This window comes from Ostrea edulis, chromosome 6 (assembly GCF_947568905.1).
Source record: "Ostrea edulis chromosome 6, xbOstEdul1.1, whole genome shotgun sequence".
Taxonomy (NCBI): domain Eukaryota; kingdom Metazoa; phylum Mollusca; class Bivalvia; order Ostreida; family Ostreidae; genus Ostrea; species Ostrea edulis.
In genome coordinates, this window is record NC_079169.1 from 54,838,802 (window position 1) to 54,862,336 (window position 23,535).

At 37.7% G+C, this 23,535-nt stretch overlaps 2 protein-coding genes across 2 annotated transcripts; both read right to left on the reverse strand.

Annotated features, from left to right (window-relative positions):
- Positions 1–5,126: 5,126 nt before the first annotated feature.
- LOC125683495 (glycine N-acyltransferase-like protein 3) lies at positions 5,127–7,264 on the reverse strand. Its single transcript, XM_048924722.2, has 2 exons — positions 6,359–7,264; positions 5,127–6,130 (listed from the first exon to the last, which is right to left on the reverse strand). The coding sequence occupies exons 1-2, from the start codon at positions 6,517–6,519 to the stop codon at positions 5,701–5,703; spliced, it is 591 nt and encodes a 196-aa protein (XP_048780679.1). The 5' UTR covers positions 6,520–7,264; the 3' UTR covers positions 5,127–5,700.
- On the reverse strand, positions 7,262–12,297 carry LOC130046857 (uncharacterized). Its single transcript, XM_056140070.1, has 3 exons — positions 12,199–12,297; positions 8,077–8,181; positions 7,262–7,983 (listed from the first exon to the last, which is right to left on the reverse strand). The coding sequence occupies exons 1-3, from the start codon at positions 12,274–12,276 to the stop codon at positions 7,825–7,827; spliced, it is 342 nt and encodes a 113-aa protein (XP_055996045.1). The 5' UTR covers positions 12,277–12,297; the 3' UTR covers positions 7,262–7,824.
- Between the last annotated feature and the right edge of the window lie 11,238 nt (positions 12,298–23,535).

The following is a 23,535-nucleotide window of genomic DNA, read 5'->3' on the forward strand; positions in this document are numbered from 1 at the left end:
ATTCAGTATACTTCAGGATGATCACGTGTCCCCCTTCCATGTGTCCTCTCCGTCCATTCGTTTCCGGAAAATTTTCAAGAAATACTCTACGTCAATCTCGAGTAAGGACACAACATATTTAGCATAAAAGTTTCCGTTATGACGTCACATCTAATTTCGAAATGACCCTTAGATTTATAACTCATTATACAAGAGTTGTATATGTAGCATTGATGCAACATTGGCAAGCAAAAAATGTCTTTATATACAAAATTTCAATTTCCCCAAAATCTCACTGATCAACAATTAGAATGCCTTTACTTACAAGATTAGGGTAACATATTATGTTGATATCGAATACGACTTCAACAGTATTTGTCTATGAAAAGGATATGGAGTTAATGCGCTCATTGGTTCTTTTTATGAAATGAGGGGATTAGATAGGGTCAGTATGGTAGATATTGAATACAAAATCAACATTCTTTGAATTCATCTTTCGATTAATGCATGTAGTCAATCGTGAACATTGATTTTAGTAGGTCTAAACGTGTCACTCCACGCTACCCCCAACCAGACACTTCTACCTATACCCTAACTACTAAATCTAGAACATAACCTTAAACCTAGTCACTTCTAATACTAGCTACTGAACCTAATTCTACATTTAACACTTTGGTCCTTTTGACACCTAACCTTGAATTTAACCTTAACTAAACTTAACTCGAAATCCTAAATCCAGCCCTAAAGCAAACGCCAAGCCAAGCGAATCTAATATCAAGAGATCATAATAAAGTAAAGCAAAATAGAACTACAACACTACAATGAGATTTACGGTAGAGTATTTACGCAATGAACATTCAGACTCAATGGATATTTATACGTTCTCTGGGTTAATGGACATTTTCCCATCTGGCATGAAGAGGACAACTTTATCAATATCATTAATTATTTCTCAATCGCGCAGTAATGACTCTAAGTACATCTCTTGATCGATATCAACAATGACACAATGTACCTTCAATATCAACATAAGTACTTCTTTTGGACATGGAGGGAAAACGGCGATCGGAACATTCAGTTTACACACGATGGTTCTACCTGTACAAAACGGATTGATTTGGTCAGATTTCAAATCGGAGCACCTTTACATATGATAAAACATTACTTTGATTCACTTTGGAATTTTTACATTTCCAATGTTTTGCCTTCAATATATATACCAATTGTAAGGATAGCCATTTCCTTGTGAATACAATGCAGCTATGAACAAACTGTATAAATTTTGATAAATATGATACATTTATTTTAATGACGAAATTCCGATAGAAATATGAAAGTAAAATGTAAATATACATACGTGTAAATTTCATTTTTGAAAACACACGAGGGTGTAATGGACTGCAACACTTCACACCGGTATACTTCTCATGAGCATGAAGCGTCGCAGTTCAGACCCTCGTGTATTTTAAAAACTGAAATTTATTTCTTAATTAGCATTCACTAAAGTCGCTTAATTTCAACGAAAAAAACCTTTAAATTCATAACTCGATTTAGGAAGACTTAGTAACGACCCCAAACTTCGCATTCGGTCATTCTTTGTAAGATGGTGCTGTAGTCAAGTCAACAAGAAATGGAGAGCCAAGAAGAACAGAGAGAGAAAGGTGTTATTGGGAACAATTTAGCGGACATGCATCTGATTATATAGAACTCTTTAAGGCTTTGAACAACCAAAGCTATCGTACACAACATGTAAGTCAGTTGTTAACCACCACGCTCTTTCACTCAGGACACACGATAAAGAACGTTCCCTGGGTGTTGCCTTATGTTGACCGGAGATGATTGGGAATGTGGTCCATGTTGACTACATGTATTTTCAATTACTGTGGGACATCTCACTGCACAATGGAGGAGAGTTCCAAATAAACGAATTTATACAATGTCTCATACAGAAAGAAAGATGCGAGATTGTCACATTTCAATTACCAGACGATGAGATCTGATATTGTCCTGTCAGTATGTAATATTACCTATCACTCAAATATTGTCACATGACATGGACTTGATAGAAGTCAGTGCTATACCACCCCACCCACCCCCATATCCCGGACAGTGCCATGCGGAACGTCACCTCCGGATGTAGCTGAGGAACAAATGAGGCAAGACGTCACCGATGGCAAAACTACCGAAAGTGAAACTGATGACTCCCGTGGAACACACCATATGTAGAAATAATCAGCTGGTGCAGTAATCCGAGAATCCTCTGACTCTTACCCCCGCTTTTATATTTGACATGTGCGGGGGAGAGTCAGAGCGGACTCCATATTGAAAAGTGGGAATTCAGCGACACCAGCTGGTGTCGCTGCTTTACCTACCTCTTACAACTTTATTTCGCGGACCCATCTTCCAAGACGCGAGGATTCAGTTATCGGAAGATTATTCTACAAATACATCATGATTAATACGATGCTATCGCCGTTTAAACGATGGAATTTTGTGTTTACATGTGCTGACGTCATGCGCAAAGAAATCAAATGGCGAGGCGGCGACCTAATTCAAGTGATGCTCCATTTGTCGGTGTTAGGGCCGTTTAAACGGCGATAGCATCGTATTAATCATGATGTGTTTATAGATTTATCTTCCGTTAACTGAATTCTCACGTCTTGGAAGATAGATCCGCGAAATAAAGTTGTAAGAGGTAGGTAAAGCAGCGACACCAGCTGGTGTCGCTGAATTCCCACTTTTCAATATGGAGTCCGCTCTGACTCTCCCCCGCACATGTCAAATATAAAAGCGGGGGTAAGAGTCAGAGGAATCTCGGATTACTGGTGCAGTTGGTGCCAGATTTCTCAATATCATGAACATGAGAGACCCCGAAAATCGACCATTTCATCATGATGTCCAAATGACATGTAACGACGGGTTTACTAGTGTCCATTTAGTGGAAAGGACAACCAATGGGGAAATACGGGATGACACCGAGTGACCTTTGATCTGGGACGAAAACTCAGACACCAACCGACGAGTCAATAACATTTTTGTCGCCAACAGTTCGGACCATGTGCATGTACTCTATTAAAACGACCTGTAGCTAATTTAAACATGGACTCCGACATGCATGGATAAAATGGCTTTTATTTCACCATGCAGTGATATCGTGGGCGATCCTTAAACTTTAAATATATTGATGTATATACATGTAGAATGGACTTTATTTATCTATCTGTTGGCACGATAAAGATCCCTCCCTGCTCAATTTTGTAGCCCTTCACCGGCATTGGTGACGTCTCCATAAGAGTGAAACATTCTCGAGAGGGACGTTAAACAATATTCAATCAATCACATTCACAGATATATGTATAGTACTACATTTAGAACAACATGAACAACATGACGCTCTTGGTCGTGGCAATGGGTTTTTTTCATCCTCTGGCCAACGCCTCTCCGAAAGAACCGAGATTTTCACTTTTAATTACCGAGTGCTTGGCGAAGGCCTAGTCGCTACTTATTTTGATGCCTTGGGTTTGATGTGGTTAAAATACGAGCGGGACTCAATCCCACGACCTCCTATAGTCTCTCTCTCTCTCTCTCTACATTTTGTATCCATCCATCTACAGGTATCTATCTTTTTTCTTTCTTTCTAATATATGTATCTGTGAGGGATCATTCCTGCACGCTTGATCAAAAATCGGTTAAGATTAAGAAAGATGACCTTAATTTTGTACTTCAAGGTTGGACAAGTAAATAATCTGTTGCAGAGATACAAATATAATCCATCTAATATAATTTCAGGAGTAATTGAAGTTTACTACATACCTATTTACATCACAGCCTGTCATTGCATAATATTTACATTTCCAATGTTTCGTCTGTGATATACATCTCTACAAATTGTAATGATAACCATTATCTCATGTATGCATTGCAGTTGTAAACAATGTGTGTAGGAATACAGATAAACATATTACGTCTATTTTAATGGATGGGGAATTCCAACAAAAATGAATGTAGAATGTAATATACGAAATAAACTACATGAAAGTATGAACTGTGACGCTTCACGCCGGCACACTCAGGGAGCGCTAACTGTGACACTTCACGCCGGCACACTCAGGGAGCGCTAACTGTAACGCTTCACGCCGGTACACTCAGGGAGCGCTAACTGTGACGCTTCGCGCCGGCACACTCAGGGAGCGCTAACTGTGACGCTTCACACCGGCACACTCAGGGAGCGCTAACTGTAACGCTTCACGCCGGTACACTCAGGGAGCGCTAACTGTGACGCTTCACGCCGGCACACTCAGGGAGCAAACTTCCACCAGAGTTCGTTTGCTCACAAACCAAACTCTTCCACTTAGGCATTATGGGATAGCGATTTCTTAGGCCGCGTATACTGTGACGTCACTGTAGAATGACGAAAAAACATAACGTCAAACGTAACCAACTTTCAAAACAAGAACGTAAACATCAAATTCATTACTTTACACAATAATCTGAACAGAGTATCCCTACTTTTTAATGATCTTTTGATCATTTTATGTTTAAAATAAAATCCATACTTTTATATTAATGCTTTTAATATTAATATCTTCAGACTTTTAACTGCGAACTACTTCTTTAGTGTAATTTATCTGCGTGATAATCGCGGACTCACAATATACAAATCTGTATATTGTGGTGCGTCACATAGGAGAGGTCTATTCGTAGGCACTGTGACGTAATGAGGCCTCGACGGGGAGTTTGACTCAGGGAGCGCTAACTGTGACGCTTCACGCCGGCACACTCAGGGAGCGCTAACTGTGACGCTTCACGCCGGCACACTCAGGGAGCGCTAACTGTGACGCTTCACGCCGGCACACTCAGGGAGCGCTAACTGTGACGCTTCACGCCGGCACACTCAGGGTGCGCTAACTGTGACGCTTCACGCCGGCACACTCAGGGAGCGCTAACTGTGACGCTTCACGCCGGCACACTCAGGGAGCGCTAACTGTGACGCTTCACGCCGGCACACTCAGGGAGCGCTAACTGTGACGCTTCACGCCGGCACACTTAGGGAGCGCTAACTGTGACGCTTCACGCCGAATTTTGTAAAACTATTTGTAAATGTATAAATATTGCTCAAAACCCATATTTAACACAAAATGGTCTTTATTTCTGCATTATTCACAATCTTTACTTAAAAGTTCAATGGGAAAACATTACACGAAATTGAAAACTTTCAAATCAAAATTAAATGTACATATTTTATTGGTGCAATTCATGTATTAATGACCGATTTACATTGTTGTTTGATCAAATAATGGAAAATCCCACGTAAGCACAGCAAAATCTTCCTTCATTTGATGCGTCCAAACTGTGCCTCATGCGAATTTCACGTGAATTGCTGTTCATATGAAATTCACTTGAATCTTTCACGTGAAATTCACGTAAATTTCATGTAAGTTTTACGTGAAAATTGATTCATGTGAATTTACATCACAATATTGACAGGAATTTCACGTGAACAGCAATTCACGTGAAATTCACGTTAAAATGCTCGCATGAATTTCACGTGAACAGCAAAATCATGCGAAAAGTGGTTCACATGAATTTCACTTTAAGAGATTCGTGCATGAATTTCACGTGAAATGTAATATTTTGATTTTTTTGTTTTACGTAAATAATGTGAAAACGTTCATGGTCTTCAATGTTTCACATGGCATTTTCAAATTATTCCATATGTAGTTATATAGTCTGACGTGCTTTGGGAAATTCATAGTTTACATAGGCTGTCATAATACCTGACAAATATTCAAAACTGTTCTTTTCATGGAAGGCAAGCGAAACGTGATTATCAACGGCAACAGAAGAATATAAGTAGTCTCCCTTGTTGTGTATTTTTTGTGCCATTAACATTGTCACAACACTTCCTAATTTGGCTCTCTGATACTTAGGAACTACTTGTAACATTCCAATGCATCCATATTCGTGTTGTATAGCCCAGGCCACGGGGTCTCCCTGTTTGTTCTCTATACAGACACTTGGGGAATGTCGGGTTACCTCGGCTATCCATTTCTTAGTATCATCGAACACTCCAGAATGCTGCCACTCTTCCACCATTGTGTCTAGGTGATGCTCCTTTACACTAGTTACTATGAACCCATCTGGGAGTGGTCTGTAATAGAACTTGATACATAGACAAATTATCTACAATAAAGGTAAAAGAATATTGCATATGTGACTCGATATTCTGCCAGTTTTATACAGTTCATAGTGATATAACCGTCCTCTTTGAATACTATAGCATTAAAAGTATTTATGATGATTATGGAACAACCAGGAAAGTTATGGCCACGGTTAAATAAACTGCCGGAATGACAGTGTGAAAAGGAATAATACTGACGGTGATTTAATGTTTTTACTGGGCAGAGTCAGCATGTAGGCGTCCGTAGAAACACGTCGAACGGAAGAAGCACGTAAACGGATTAAGCCATCGGTTACACTGGGGGTACAACCTGAAAAAACAACATAGAGACATGTGAATATGTCTGCAAAGATGACCATTCTGATTGTATGTTTGTGTTACGTCCTGTCGAGAATTTTCACTCATATTGAGACGTCGCCAACTGCAGAGGTAACACAAGTTTTGACATGCTCTTAGCGCTCAGGGCCGTGGCAATGAGGATTCTTTATCGTGCCAATGCATGCTGCGACATGGGACCCCCGTTTTAAGGTCACATCCCAAAGACCCGCGATTCTCACTTTTAAATGCAGAGCGCTTGGCGAAGGAACAATCGCTACCTGTGATTTCGTCTTAGGCTTGACGCAGCCACGGCACGAGCGGTGCTCGAACTCACGACCTCCCGATTACGAAGCGAACACTATTCCACTGAGCTACTGCAACCGGTATGGCCGTTCTGGAATTTTAAGTACATTCCGGCACGGGTATTCTGATTTCCTTTTGAAAAATCTTTCTACAGTGGGGATTTCCCCTAAAATTATGAAGAAATGCTTAAAGCAGAATTTCGTTTTCACTGATTGTGATTTACGCCGATTGAAAGATTTCGGCGACAAACAGGTAAAACTGCGTGAATACGCCGGTTTCGAGATATGTCCGAGTTATTTCCCTTTGGAGAACTCTCGTACTTAGTAAGGTGCAAAACAACTTGTTTACACGCGGGAGTGGGACAGATATGCTCAGTAAGTTTATCACACGCAGTTTCATCCCCCAATTTCGACTGATACACAAACTAAGTAAATGATAAGTATTCAAGAAGTAATTAAATACTTAGAATTCTTATTATATCACGGTATTTTGTTGCTCCTAGCTATCATATCCAGGACATTGTTTGGATATATAGCATTGTATTTATATTTCCACTTTAGCAAAACATTTCTTTTGGTAGTATTTTATATTTCCTACATCAAGTATTTAAAAAGAAGTCGGTTTTTATACATTTGATCGTCTTTCTCACTGACTATACTACCACTCTGTCCCACCTAAGCATTCAAAGTTCCACTAAATGCACCTCCTACACAGGAGAGCTCTAATCTCGAAACTGGCGTATTGGAGTCCTTGTGGTGGTCCACAATGAGCCTACTCTATTTTGAACACCACCGAGATATTTTACGATATCATAAAGCCAAATCAAAGCACATTTTCTTGCCTTAAAAACATACGTCATATCTGAAAGAAAGGCACAGCAATTTTTGCTGCTCAAATAACTATGGAATCCTTATCATATGCATAGCTCCTTTGTGATCGTCCGTTTTCCAAGTGATCTTGATACTCATAGAAAATGACTTTGGGATTTTTAACGAGAATAAATGTTTTTACTACTACAGTAGTACCACAGTAGTACCGTCTGTTTAAGAAATGCAAATGGTGTATATGTAACTCTTACCATAGAGGAAAAGAGAGTTGGAAAGAGTTTCTGATATGTGTCGTAGCATAGAGTCAAGAATGGAGATGCAGTCTGTGTCATTTCTGCAGTAACAATACGCTCGCTGTGCGGAAACGTTCTTTTTCTAAATTAAAAAAAAAACAACAACCAAAAACCCAACCAGAGTCAACCTTGTGGAATTCGGAAAGGTACTGTTCAAATATAATGTTCGACTAACCTTGTCGTCTGAAACTACCACCGTTTTGAATTCGGGCCAGTTGTCCACCCATACAATTCTCTTTGTTACCAATCCTTTCCTCAACAGCTTAACGGGAAAATAAGCCTAGAAATTAAAAAAAAATATCAATAATCATGAATGCTTAAGTATTCTATATTGTATACAGTTTTGAATTCAGACCTACTTATTTTTCACAGATCCGTTTTCACGCACTTTTCAATTCATACATAGGTAGTGATTGCTTTTTCGTCACACGTTCAGCGTTTAGAAGTGAGAATCGCGGGTCTTTCGGATATGAGCTTTGAAATGAAGGTCCTGTGGCGACAGGCGTTGGCATGTTAAAGAACCCTCACTGCTACGACCGTAAGCGCTAAGCATAGGTCTAGATTTGTGGTACTTCATCTACAGCTGGTGATGTCTCAATGAGTGAAAAATTCTTTTCAAACAATCAATCTTTTTTTTCTTTAGGATTCCCAATCTATAAATATATCACTTCTACGTGAGAAGAAAAAATATCTTGCTGTGACCTTCAATGCGACATTTAGATATATCGACGACGTTTTATCTATTAACAATGTTAATTTTCATTCATATGTCGATTCGATATCAGGTGCCAAGGAGGAGTAAGCATCCCATGTCGACCGTTCACACTCACCGTGAACCTTATGTCTTGATCAGATAAACGGAGTAATCCGTAGTTAAAATCAGTGTGCCAAGAACGGCCAAACAACAGATATGAAACACATCAGACAGCGTTTGACCCAATCATAGGTTGTATTAGCAAACTAGATCATTATAACGACCATAGATTTTGCTAAATGCTGACTTTAAACGTGATTATTGAAACCCCTGTAACATAAACTTGTTTGTGTCAGCAGCCTGCCTTGATTTAAAAACTGATCATACACAGAACAAGCACTAGAGTGACCAAATCAGTTGAGACATATAAACACCACCGTATGCAGGTGATAATGGAATATTGCTACATAAATATAGGAAGTTGACGATGGAGAAGCTGAAATCATCCCGTTTGTCATAAAGTTGATTTGTTAGTTTGCCGATAATATTAATTTTCAATAAAATACCTAAGTACGAAGCAGATGTGGAGGACTCTTTGATGTCTTTTATTTCGAATTCACAGGGATATATCGAATCGACATATGAATTATTGTTAATAGAAACATAACGTCGTCGATATATCTAAATGTCGAATGGAAGGCCACAGCAAGAAATATTATCTTCTTGTGTAGAAGTTCTTGAATAAACTCTGCTTCATAAGAATATAAAAACAGGTCAGGTAACAAACGAGCACAATTCGTGCCCATGGGAATACCAACAGACCTGATCAAGAAAGACCACAAAGACATTGTCAATGAGAAACTCCAACATAGTTTTTATTTCAACTTCAGAGTCCTCATGCGTGTAATCAGAGTGGTGTTTAACAAAGTAATTTTTGGATGACTGATCACTACATACGAATATTTCCTTTTTCCATTTTTGTTGAACAAGCAACTGTCTATGATGTCAAAAAGTCTAGTCTTTACTCTATCGTGAGGATTGGTCGTGTAAATTGTTGAGAAGCCGTGACATTCGTTTTGATACTGTTGAATTGAGAAAAGTTCTGCGATTTCTAATTAACTAAAAGTTCTTAAGAGTGTGTTAAAATCCATATTTGATTTACACCATTTCTGGCATATGTTGTGACAAAGTACGTTTGGCGTTTCTCCTTCACAGCAGTTCATATTTTCGTGAGGAGCAAAGATAGGGGATTGGTAGAACATTTACTCGATCCAGTAATGTATCTTTCTTTGTAAGGGTTTTTGTAAAGTTTAGGAATCCAGTATAGGTACGGTAACTCGTATTCATCCATCCCATTGACTGGAATATTAAATATGTCTAAAACTGAAGCATGATTTAGATTATTCCCTTTATAGTCCAGCATCCCCACGGGTGTTAACAGGGGATTCAATGATATACCCTGGGTTAAGTTTTATTCCTTATCATCTTTGTAGAACATCTAGTTTTGGAGCATTAGAGTAAATTTCATTGACTTTTTTCAAATCTCTGTTCAAGGGGTGTGATTTTCCGGATGTTTTCAATTGAAGTGGGATCGGTAGAAAGCAGATAGTAGTAAAAGGTAGATCGATGCTTTTCACTTAAATCATTTATGCACATTTTATGTTGAAATTTCCTATTCCTATGAGGTGAGTGACATTATCTAGGACTCACGGCGGGTGTGACCGGTCAACAGAGGATGCTTACTCCTACTAGGCACCTGCTCCCACCTCTTCTGTTACCAGGGGTTCGTGTTTGCTCAACTCTTAATTCTATATTCCTTGTAGGAGTTGTGAGATTGATCACTCTTTGTTATCTTCGCCTTTTCATATTTAACAGGATCATCAATGCCCCAAATTCCCAGTAAAGGAAAATATGGCCCCTACGTGAGTTACTGACAGCTAAATGTGGTTCCTTTTGCTTGGAGTATGATGTAAAGAGATGACAGCAAAATAAAGAGGACTGCAAGTAGTACAGTTGGTGCCACTAACTACCTAAATTAACATCATTGTTACGAATCGTCAAATACCTGTGTTAATGTGGTTTGGATAAGAATAGACATAATACAAATGTATGTTATTAGCATAATTTATGTACTATAATGAATTGATATTGATATTGATAAAAATTAGCATTTGCGTCTCTAAATCGTTATGGGTTTCTCTCGTCCTTTTTGGGTAATTAGTTGTACCGGTCAAAAGGACTGTGATAAGTGAAAATGCAGACAGTTTTATAATTTTTAGTCACTTGAAGCTATTAAAGACTTCAGTTTATGAATTGGGGTAAGAAATTCAACTTAGAAATGATATAATTTTCTGCACATTGATATTTTATGTAAAAGCTTGTAGCTATGCTCAAACAATATGTTCAATGGTATAGTGACAGGACCCAGTTAAAATTCGACCAAAAATAATAGCATTTTTTTTTTTTCGAATTCATATCTGCATATCTTAGGAAGTATACGGAATTTCGGGATGAACTTTGGTAGTAATCTAGATTGATTTTAAAAGAATACAGAGTAGAATTTTATATCTTTTTGGTTTATTGTTTTTACATCGGCGAACTTGGGTATCCTATATTTATAGACCTTTACTCTTTAATAGTAAATTCGAACCCAAGCGACATAATTGCCTGCCATTGAACATTGGATGTAATAGAAATACCACCCCCACCCCACAACCTGTGGAGAGAACTGGTCAACAGATGCAATAGCCACTGGAGTTTTGAATTTTTGATTTGGATTGTAATTTGGATATCATTATTCAAAATAAAAAGGAATCAAGCATTCCAAAAACGATACAACGGTTTCACTAGCGTGAAGGTGATATCCCCCACTGTTTAAATTCTCTCAGAGCCGTAAATTAAAGTGAAGGCACACAGCGATCCCGGGATTTTCTATATGAGTATATGCATCTCAAGCTTTGTGTCATAACTGAATTGAAAATACTTCTTCAATTAGCAGTTTACAAATATAGAAGTCCAAACCAGTTATGGGACAAATAATAGATTTAAAACTTTCATATTTACATGTCTGAATAACATTTCATACGTTTATAAATTTTGAAAACCACACGAGTGTTCTTTCAAAAAATGATAGAATTAATATTTTTTATAGAGTCAATATTTGTAGTTTTCTATTCTGATTCCTTCTTGTAATTAAAAACTGTCATATTGCGATTTCCTTGGGAAAAGATTAGAATCTTTAGAATTTCAGCGACCGATTCAATAATTCGCATCAAAATTATCTTGTATTGTTTACAAGCCAGTTTATCTTGATCCAGAATATTGACGAAAGAAATTGTATGTTGATTTATATATATAAATTAATATATATATACAGTTGTCAATTAATCGAAATAAATGTTACTCTTCGAATTGTAGTCACATATACGAAAGACATATATGTACTCTGCATAAATCAACTATCATCCATTGAGAAGATGACGGTTCGTTTTCTCCCCCTCCCCCCTCCTCTGAATTAGATAAGATACCACGACCCGGCAACGAACTGTCAAATTCTCAATAATAATAATTTTAAAAAAAGAGAAATCGGTTACTCGAACCTACTTGAATGGAAAATGGTAACTCCTTTTTTAAAGTTTCTTCCAAATCTCCATAAGATTGAGAGATTAGTTTTTGCGACATTTCAGCGTAGAGTATCAGTACACGGATGAGTGCGCTCGCCAATATTACCGTGTCGGTTTTAATTCCCCACGGTATCCGTCAATCGCTTCCGCTCATACCGGAAGTTTATTCTCTTACCGAAATTGATAAATAAAATTCAGAAACTGATGATCCAAATCAAAGACAGATAACATACAAAATGAATATTTCTTTGTGTTCTAGATTTAAATCATTCCTGACACCATTTATATATATACAAGCGAAATAATTCAAGCATAAATGATTAAGTAATTCAAAATATGAAGATAAACAGCAATAAGCACCGCTTATAATATGAATAGATAATAATAAACACCAGGAGGGGGGGGGGTGTGAATATTTTTGTCATTTTGGAGTCTTCAACCTCCCGTTTTGAGGTGGAAAACTTGGGCCGCAACTCCCCCCCCCCCCTCCCCCCCCCTCCCCCCCCGTAAATTTTATGGATCCGCCACAGATAAAGAAATAAAGTTATTCAATAATGTAATGATAATTCAATATGTCTGATAAGATTTTTCAGATTTGTGTGTGCTGTTCAGCTGCTTTGAGTGTTCATGAATTCATTTTAAGTCTTTTTCAATTTTTAACCTGGGTTCAGTTACAAAATAATTAGTGAAGTTTATCATCTAATTAGCTCTAGAGATCTAATGACAATTTACACCTAATTAACACTATAAAATGAAGAGATCCAATGACAATTTACAATTCGTTACATATATCTGTAAAATTAGTTAACTTTCGTGCGACTGAGTCCTGTTGACTGAGATACCTGTTATGTAAAAGAAATCCGTTTTCTACCGTGTTTGTTAGAACACTAATCACATGACATATATAGATTATTTCAGCGACTGTATCTTGTTTCTCTATTCCAGCCATCACTTTGGAAAATGCACGTGTATTACGGTAAATCTATGAGCGTTGATTTTTTTTTAAATTACATCAATCTTCAAAGAAATTTATTCGTTTCAAAAAATTAAAGCAATTTTTTTGCGGGCAGTGAACTAATGGGGCGATAAATTAAGCACACACTGTATTATTAAAACGATTAACGTGTTGTTTGGGGATGGTTGGGTGGGTGAATGGGGTAGAGGTATGAATTGGAAGAGACATCAGTCAAGAATAAATATTCGTTCTCATTAACATCAACATGTCTTGAACAGATAACTAATATTTGACAAATAAAGTAAATAAACGAAAAACCATCAGATCTGCAAGGATCTTTACAAGTTAAAGGCAGGAATATAGAGAAAAATCAAACAAGAATAAATACGTTGTTTTTATTATCCTCGCCATTGGTAGAAATGATTTGTGACAAAGAAAGGAAGAAAGGAAATCAATACACGATAAATCTGTACAGTTTGCTGTACGAATCAGAGACTTCGAGAGAGAGAGAGAGAGAGAGAGAGAGAGAGAGAGAGCTACTATGTAAATTGATTCTAGTCTCATAATCTGTCCATCAAAGATGAGACCCGCCCCTCCTGCAAAGATACATGGCGTTGTTGGTTCTTTTCTTTTTGGACGTGAATTTTCCACTTTTTAAATCAATCATCATAACGTGTAGGTAGGTAGCTAAATCAATCATCATAACGTGTAGGTAGGTAGCTAAATCAATCATCATAACGTGTAGGTAGGTAGCTAAATCAATCATCATAACGTGTAGGTAGGTAGCTAAATCAATCATCATAACGTGTAGGTAGGTAGCTAAATCAATCATCATAACGTGTAGGTAGGTAGCTAAATCAATCATCATAACGTGTAGGTAGGTAGCTAAATCAATCATCATAACGTGTAGGTAGGTAGCTAAATCAATCATCATAACGTGTAGGTAGGTAGCTAAATCAATCATCATAACGTGTAGGTAGGTAGCTAAATCAATCATCATAACGTGTAGGTAGCTAAGGAGGAAAATTAAAGTAAGACAAGTGAGCAAATTACTATTGCCAAGTATGAATGTCGTTATCGTAAGATTCACCTAAAAAGCACATGTATGCACATTTTTCTTTGTAAGTCGGAACATTTTTCCTGGTTTAGTTGAAAAAAAGAAACAAAGTTACGTTATGTTGTGTATTTAGAACACATGTGCATGTTTAAAATTCACTTATCAAATATTGTACTGAATATTTTTTACTACAGAAAGAAATGACTTTTTTAATTAGCCTTATATCTATATTTGTTTATTGATATTCTATTTATATGCATGTGTAATACTTTCATCAGACAAAGCGCCATTTATTGCCCCGATGCAACGAATTTTATTTCGTGGGAACGAATTTTAAATTACTAGGAACGAATTTTATTTTGTGGGAACGAAATTGATTTCAGGGGAAAGAATTTTGAAAACAAATTCTTCCACCTGTCCTACACCAACCACTGTATATTAGACAGGTTAATTTCACTGCACAAAAAAATAAATAAATATATATATATATATATATATATATATATATATATATATATAAGATACTGCCCCAAGATTGCGATATTTCCTCCTGTCTTATCCAGACGTCTCTCATGTAATAAGTACAGAGTACTAGTAATGTGACAACCTGATTTCATTTCAGTGAAATGAATACTAGTATAAGGGGAAATGTAGCAGTTTATAATTCTTCTGACTGGGAAGTTTGAGAGATGTTCTGATGGCACCAGTGGAGATTACACGTCCTATCACTGACCACTGTGTCCGCTACAGAGATGATATATTATTTCACAGTTTCTTGCCGTAAAATTTATATCTGCATAAAAGTTAATAACAGTGTACTTGGATAGGACAATTGAAACCGAAATGCATGTATCTTACATTTTAGATTTGATCTCCATTTACATAAACATATACATCATAATACACATTGAAAAAATGTTAAGGTCCATCATCATCTCCACACAGAATATATACATGTACCTTCCGAATAAAATTCTAACAAACAAAACTACACATTTATGTCATTCAAGAACGCTTAAAATAAACACTTTTCCTAAAATTAGAAGGATATACTTAGTTTGATATACAGGAATTGTGCTCTTTTATTAGCTGACCTGTTTTTGCATTCTTATGAGGTAGAATTTATTCGAAAGCTCCAACATGAGAAGAATTATATCTCCTTATCCTTAATTTATATTATTTAACAATGTTCATTTTTCATTCATATTTTGATTCGATATATGCCAGTGAACAAAAAAAAAAGAAGATATTTTCTTCAACATAAATTTAACATCTTCACAAGTCAAGGGCTATTGATTTGTTAACTCGAATCAATAAACCATGACTTGTGAAGATGAAATTTTAACGGCAAACTTACAACTCAACTTCATAACAAACGGGATGACTGCAGCTTCTCCATCGTCAACTTTACATATTCATGTAGCAATGTTCCATTATCACCTGCGCATAGTGTTAATACATGTATCTCTTAACTGATTCGATACACGAGAGCACGTTCTGCGTATGATCTATCTTAGAGCGCCACCATAGGCCTAAATTTTAAGTATTGGTGTGGTCTCCATATGAGTGAAAAATTCTCGAGGAGGACCTTAAATAATATACAATTAATCATAGTGTATTTTCATGTATTTAAACAAGGTCAATTGTCAGTTCAAGTATGTAAACAAAACTGCAGCATATGTCAGGTGTTACTGTAAATATCATCTTTCTATTTGCTTACTTTTCAATAAGTCATGCGTTACTTAGTAATTGTTTATTTTATGAAATATCATCAGTTAAGCTCAATATTTTTCAGTAAGTAGTATTTGTTTATTATATTATTTACATATTGTACATCATATTAAGTTTTGGTGTTTCCTTTATTATAGTCAATCTTTTTTCCTACTCCTACGAAAAAGCTGACAATGAATTGGCCATTCTTAGTATACTTTAGAAAAATAAGCAGTTTCAAAGCATTACAACATTGACGTGATTATTTTGACATGGCAACCGAAAAAGATGGAAGCTGCAGAATCTGATATTGGAAAATCACGGACTTTCAAGAAGCAAGAAGCTAACTGAAAGTGGAAAATCATTCTTAAAGTAGTATTATATTTTAAATATTAGCAAAACAAATAAAGACATTGATGTTAGAAAATAAAACTGACACACAGGATGTCAGAAAACGATATTGTGCGTAGGTTCAAACATACGAACATTTGTTTGATGACCTTGCAACACATATACATGATAAAGCAGAAAGAGACAAGATGTTTGCAGATCATTATGACTATGATATATTTCTGATCAACTTTAAGAAGGAAGTTGAGGATTAGTTTTCTGACAGTGAAGAGATTAGGAGTAAGATTAGTAAGGTAAAGATCACACACTTCATATGCATAGAGTATCTCTTCACAAAGAATCATGGAAGAAACAAAGATGACGAAATTAGAGGTTCGTAAATCCCTTCTTAGGAGAAAAAAGAAATTGAAGTTGACTAAGCTGTAACTGTTAAGTTAGAATAATAAAAGTCGAATATTGATACAGGTATTGCAGTATCATATACAATAACTGAAATGTTACAAAATATGAAAACATTTCTGATGAACAGTATGTCAATCGACACAAAACAGTCGAAAATCAAGAAAATAGTGTTAGATGTCCTGTGCAATTTATTCCAAAACCATCACCAAGAACACTCTCTGGGCTTCCGCAAAAATTCGGGATACATAACTCTTACCTACCCTTTAGATTCAAATGCTAACACTTTTGAACCGAAGTCTTGCTGCATTGTTGAAAAACAAAAAATCTCTAAAAGACGTTGTCCAATATTTGATAGGACCCTTACCAGAAATTTAAAAAGTTTTGCGGAGACCCATAAGAATATAGGAGTCTTATAAGACAGTTCAGTCACATATACATGAAGTGATCGTCCAAGATAGTGACGAAAGAATGAAACTTGAACAGATGACGTATGGAGAGATGAATCGTGTTGTGTCCTGCTTCAGTCATAGGGATGGTGAAAGAGCTGATAAGGCAATCAGTCATGGGACAACTCAGGGAAAGGTATGGTGATAATGAATTTATTCTGACAGTTTTTATAAAGAGAGCGCTAGATTGGCCACAGTAAAGGACTAAAAAATGTTGAATGAATTTTCTCTATTCTTGGTGGAATTTAAAAAGGCAGCAGAGATTACAGCATCATAATTTTAGGCTATCTAGAAAAAACAAGAAAATCAATGATGAAATTATCGATATACGTGGACGATAGTTAGATTAAATGTCGTAAAGATACAAAAAGGCGTGACTGTGATCTTCGCAAAGGATGACACCAAGAAGTCAAACGATCCAACTTATGGAAAACATCAGTGATCGGAATTCGACAAAAGCAGTGACAAACCATAGAAAAAAATGTAGTGGCAACTGATATTGCGAATGACACATCTAGATCAACAGACTCGAGTGTGAAATCTATTCATTTCATTGTGGAAATGCTTCCCAAGAAATTCACTGGAATTCAATCAATCTTTCCCATAGTACTGGGGACGGTTTGGGCGCCACCGGATCTGACAATCAGCATTCGCCACTCCTCTCGTTCCTCTGTCGTCCTTACGGTGTCGCTCAGTTCCAAACTCCTCCACTGTTGGATATTATCTTCCCATCCCTTTCTCTGCCTTCCTCTCCTTCTCCCTCCCTGTACAGTGCCCCGAAGGACCGTCTTAGCAAGCCCTGGGGATCTTGTGATATGCCCATATTACTTTGAATAAGTTTATCAGTAAGATATGTCATTCTTGGAAGCCATGGACTATGTTTTGGTTGTTTAAAGAAGGGTCATGTGATCAATTTAAGACTTCCCTGTTCTATTTGCGGCAAAAAACGTTCTACTTTGCTACATGATGAGACAAGGATTCGTATCACTGAAAGGATAGGTGAGATAGTATCACCAGCAGGTGACCAGCATAAAACATCTACTGTACCTCTACACAGAGATAAAGGGAGCGGGGTAGATGATTAGGGCAACGTTTCCTTCGCAGAGGCAATAACCCCAGTTCGTGTGAAAAGAAAGGATGGTCCACATAGTGTAGTGACTTTTGCATTTTTGACTCTGGGAATCTTTCTTTCTGCACAATATGGACATCGTGGTGTAAGTGTAAAATGATGTCATCTGGCTTTTTTAAAGTTCCATGGATACCCCTTACGAGATGACTGCTTATTCTTTGAGTGCCTTTAAGTGTGTGTGCAAGTTTGTGACCTTTCTATGCCATAATTTTTTAACTTAACTAGAGTATACATCAAAGATAAGATTCCCGTGGGGATCCGGGTTAGAGTAGGTCCTCAGTACCCTTTGCGTGACGTAAAAGGCGAATAAAAGGAGCGGTTCTTCGGATGAGACAGCAAATGTTGAGGCCTCGTATCACAGCAAGTGTGGCACGATAAAGATCCTTCTCTGCTCAAAGATCGTAAGTTCCGAGGATAGGCCCAAGTTTTGCAGCCCTTCACGGGCAATGGTGACGTCTCCGTATGAGTGATTTTTTTTTTCGAGCGGGATGTTAAATGATATACAACCAACCAAAGATACCAGTAAACAAGGATCACATCTACACAAGAAATCAGAAAATGGCAGCATTTATCACAGGTGAAAGTTCCAAAAGTAGATACAGAAATAAGACTGATGATTGGTAATAGTCCTCCTGATGCATATGAAGGTCCTAGTGAATCTCCACATGCAATCAGAGCCAAGCTTGGGTGGATAGTATAGGACTTGTTGAGAAACAGAGATACTTATGAAATGAACCGAGTACGCATTGAGCGCAGTGTTGACAGTACTTAAAAGTTAAGACTAGTGAAGAAATCTCTGAGTATGAACTTTTCAAAACACCATTAGAAAACAGAAGAGAAAATTCTCTTGAAGACCAACATTTCTTGACTCGATTTGTTTACAAATTTGTCACTATAGTGTAGTTCTACCTCTCCGAAAAACTTCCGATTTAGATGTTAAACAATTCTCCAAGAACATAAGAACGAGATAAAAGGTTCAACCATAACTATGTAGATTTCATGAGGAAGCTGTTTGAAGAAAATTATGCTGAACAAGTTCCATAAGACAAACTTGACGGAACGGATGGACGGTGGTTAATTACTGATCATGGTGTGTATCATAATAAGAAACCTGAGAATTAAGTGCAGTCTTTGTCTGTTCAGCAACATTTATGGATTCATTTCTGAACAAAAAATTCCTTCAAAGACGTAATGTGACGAACAATTTATTGGGTGTACTTCTCCAGTTTTGTCAAGAGAACAAGACACACTGCGGTCATGTTCTATCGGGTGTTTATTCCAGAGAATGACAGAGACTTTTCCGTTTTCTTTGAAGGGAAAATGGAAATCTATACTCTATATACTATATATATGCTGTCTGACGTGTTTCAAACCGATTGTTAGGCCGTTCTTGGCACACTGATTTTGACTATGGATAACTCCGTTTACCTGATCAGGATATAGGGCTTACAGTGGGTGTGACTGGTCGACAGGGGATGCTTACTCCTCCTAGGCACCTGGTCCTACTTTTGGTTTATCCAGGGCTCCGTGTTTACCCAACTCTCTATTTTATATTGTTTATAATAGTTATGAGATTGATCACTGTTCGTTATCTTAACCTTTGATGCTTGAATTCAAAAGATCGAAACCAGCTACTAAAGCTTACGAAACGATACCTGGAAGAATGATGAGTCAAAATATCCAGAAATCAAAGGCAGAAGTAAATTACAGTGTTCCTATTGATCGAACGAGACAGAGAGAAAGAAAAAGCTGGTAGAACGTGTAAAGTGAAGACAATCTTTCACCATTTGAAGCTTTGATGACAGAAGTGCACTGTTCTGTCCTCACAGATACGTCCCCATACACGTGACCCACGGCATGTGAAAGATGCAGATGAAAGGTGAAGATAACGAACAGTGATCAATCTCATAACTCCTACAAGCAATACAAAATAGATAGTTGGGCAAACACGGACTCCTGGACACACCAGAGGTGGGATCAGGTGCCTAGGAGGAGTAAGCACCTCTGTTGACCGGTCACACCCGCCTTGAGCCCTATATCCTGATCAGGTAAACGGAGACAGGTATAAGATGTTACATTAGTGGGGACAAGTGGTGTGGGGACACGCCCTTAATAATGATATTCTCTCTCAAAACCATTCTTCCCAATTAGAAAGAGAGTATTAGATATAAACCTTTATAGGTGTCCATATAGCTATACCTAACATAGTTTTGTTGGCCTTTACTATTAATTACATATCTGTCTTCTCTTCTATGCATTATGAGGACGTCCTCGCTTAACAGGTTTCGTCAGCTAAAGAGAGAGAGGGGAAAACTCAAGACAAGAGAGGTAGTAAAGACAAAATAAGACCATAGCACAACAGAAGAAACTAGGAAGCATTGTTTTAGCACACTAAAACTGATGTCACCCCATTCATTTTCCATAGTTTTTAAACACATTTTTGGGATCATCTTTAAAGTGGAGAATTAGGACTTACGGTACATAACGTTCTCCTATATGTATATGTGCTTCAAACAAGGAACAGTGTTGTGAATATATAACAAATTAAACATATCAAATATTAAAAGTAGTGTTGTCAAATTGATCAAAAATTAGTAACCGGTTACTCGGTTGTCTTTCCGATCGAGTACTCGGTCGTCATTCAAGAGAACATTCAAAATCTTAAACATAGTTGATACTACTTAATAACACAGACTATACTACTCAAAATTTGATAAGGATCACTAGGTTATATGTTTGTAATTTACCACTAACATAACAAAAGACATAAATTTGACTCAGAAACGTGTTTACTCAGGTTATGAATGAAAATTCATGAACGGCATGAACTTTTATCAATACGGAATGTTTGAAATCTGATAACAACACCAAAAGGCATTTCATTGCAAAAAGTTAACAGCAAACCAGAGAAAGAATTGCACAGTTTTTGCGGATAGTCCATCTTTACACTTAGTCGATGAAGTGTCAATACCGGGTATGGCCTCCCCTTGCATCAATGACGGCTTGACAACATCGATCCATGCTGTCAATAAGTACCCGGATGTTTCCAATGGGAAGGTTGTTCCACTCTTCCATGAGGGCGTTTCCGAGCTCTGCCAAAGGCGTGGGTTGTGCTCTACGGCGTGAAAGGGCAACCTGCAGCATGTTCCATACATGCTCAATCGGGTTCAAGTCCGGCGAGCGCGCTGGCCAGTCCATACGGACAATTGTCTCCTGTTGAAGGTACTGCTCCACCACCCTGGCGCGATGAGGACGGGCGTTATCATCCATCAGGATGAACTCAGGGCCAACAGCACCAGCGTAGGGTCTGACGTAAACATCGAGGATCTCATCCCGGTACCGCACCCCCGTCATTGTTCCTCTCTCCAGGACATGAAGATCTGTTCTTCCATCCCTGCTGATTCCACCCCAGACCATGATGGAACCACCACCATAACGGTCATGTTCACTGATGTTGGCATCATGGAAACGTTCACGTTGTCGTCCCCACACTCGATGCCTCCTGTCTGAAAAGTCCAAACAATACCTGGACTCATCGGTGAACAGAACTTGAACCCAATCGTTCTGTGTCCAAGTGACATGATCTTCAGCCCAGTCCATTCGCTCCCGCCGGTGTCGAACAGTCAAAGGGACTCGAACACATGCCCTTCTCGAGTTGAGAACTGCACTGTGAAGCCGATTCCGTATCGTCTGAGTGGCCACAGTCACCCCCGTGGCGTTCAGTAGGTCGTTACGTAGGCTGGTTGCTGTCCAGAAGGGATGGTGTCGTGCCTGAAGAGCCACAAAATGGTCTTGGCGTTGGGTTGTCGACCTCTGACGACCACCCCCATGTCGGTGTGCTGCTGTACCAAAAGTTTGCTGTCGGTTCCAGGTCCTGTTTACAACGCTCTGGCTGACGTTTAGTGCATTTGCAACGTCATGTTGTGAATAGCCAGCGTCAAGCATTCCAATACATCTGCCCAGTTGTTTTGTCGTCAGGTGACGCCTTACACGTTGAGGGGTCATTGTGTTGATAAACGTAGTGTAAACACTCAAGTGAGTTTGAAATTTTAGAAAGAATCAGACACCGATGCCCGAGTGAAATTCGTGCAATGGTAGCAAAAGCATAAACTGTGATGAGAAACGCATTTCCCATGGCATGAAATGCACGTGCAAGTTTGTTGAAGACGTTTTTGATTTCACTTGGACACAAAATTGCCAGTTATGCAGTTATTAATTTTTTAAACAGAAAAATATCTATGATCCTTATCAAATTTTGAGTAGTATATATCCATCATCCTGCTGTTTATGTATTCGTAATTTCGGGATCTCGATCCCGACGTTAAATAAGAGTACAAAGAAAAAAATTATTATTTTTTAATGAATAGAAATGTACATGATTATAAAAATAAACATTCAGTTTTTATTTAGTCCAGCTTTGGGAACATTATAAGTATTAAACGTATATACATTTATGAATTTGTATGTTCGTCATCTTCGAGCTCTTTTTAACTAGAGTTTTTATTCAAGAAAATTATTTGATCTATACATGAGGAAGATAGCCTGCTTCGAAGTTTTGTAACAATTAGACCGGCAGATGAAAAAATGCGCTCGGATGGTACAGATGTTGCTGGGATCGCTAAGTATCGGCGAGCTAATACAGCAAGTCGCGGATACTTTGCCGAGTTCTCCTGCCACCAGTTTAATGGATCAGATCGGTAAAGTTGGCTACTAGTAACTGGCTACTTAAAAAGAGAAAAATTGGCTACTAGTAGCCAGCTACTTGAACCAGGAAAAGTTAGCTACTAGTAGCCAGTTACTAGTAGCCAGCTACTAAAAGTAAGAAAAGTTAGCTACTCGTAGCCAGCTACTACAAAATATAAAAGTTATAATTACTGATAGCTCGCTACCAGATAACGGTTAATGAGTTTGAAAATTATTATCTATCAGATTTATGTCTAAAGAGGACGAGGAGTCGTATGAAATTTCATGCTCAATTATCCCCAATTACATAACGTTGCAATGCAAAATACGAACAAACTTTTTCAACTGAGTGTTTACTTTAAAAGTGATACAGATTGAATTCAGACCTTCAATCATTTGATATACCATCCATTTTGAGATATCTGCTACTTTTACAATTTGATTCGAGTTACCCTGAAATTTCAACATAAGTGTCAATACCGTACGGTGACTTTGTATTTGTATTAGATATCTGACAAATTTACGACTATACATATGGCAAGAAGTGATAGATGGTGTTTTGGTACGCCACGAATTTTCAGATA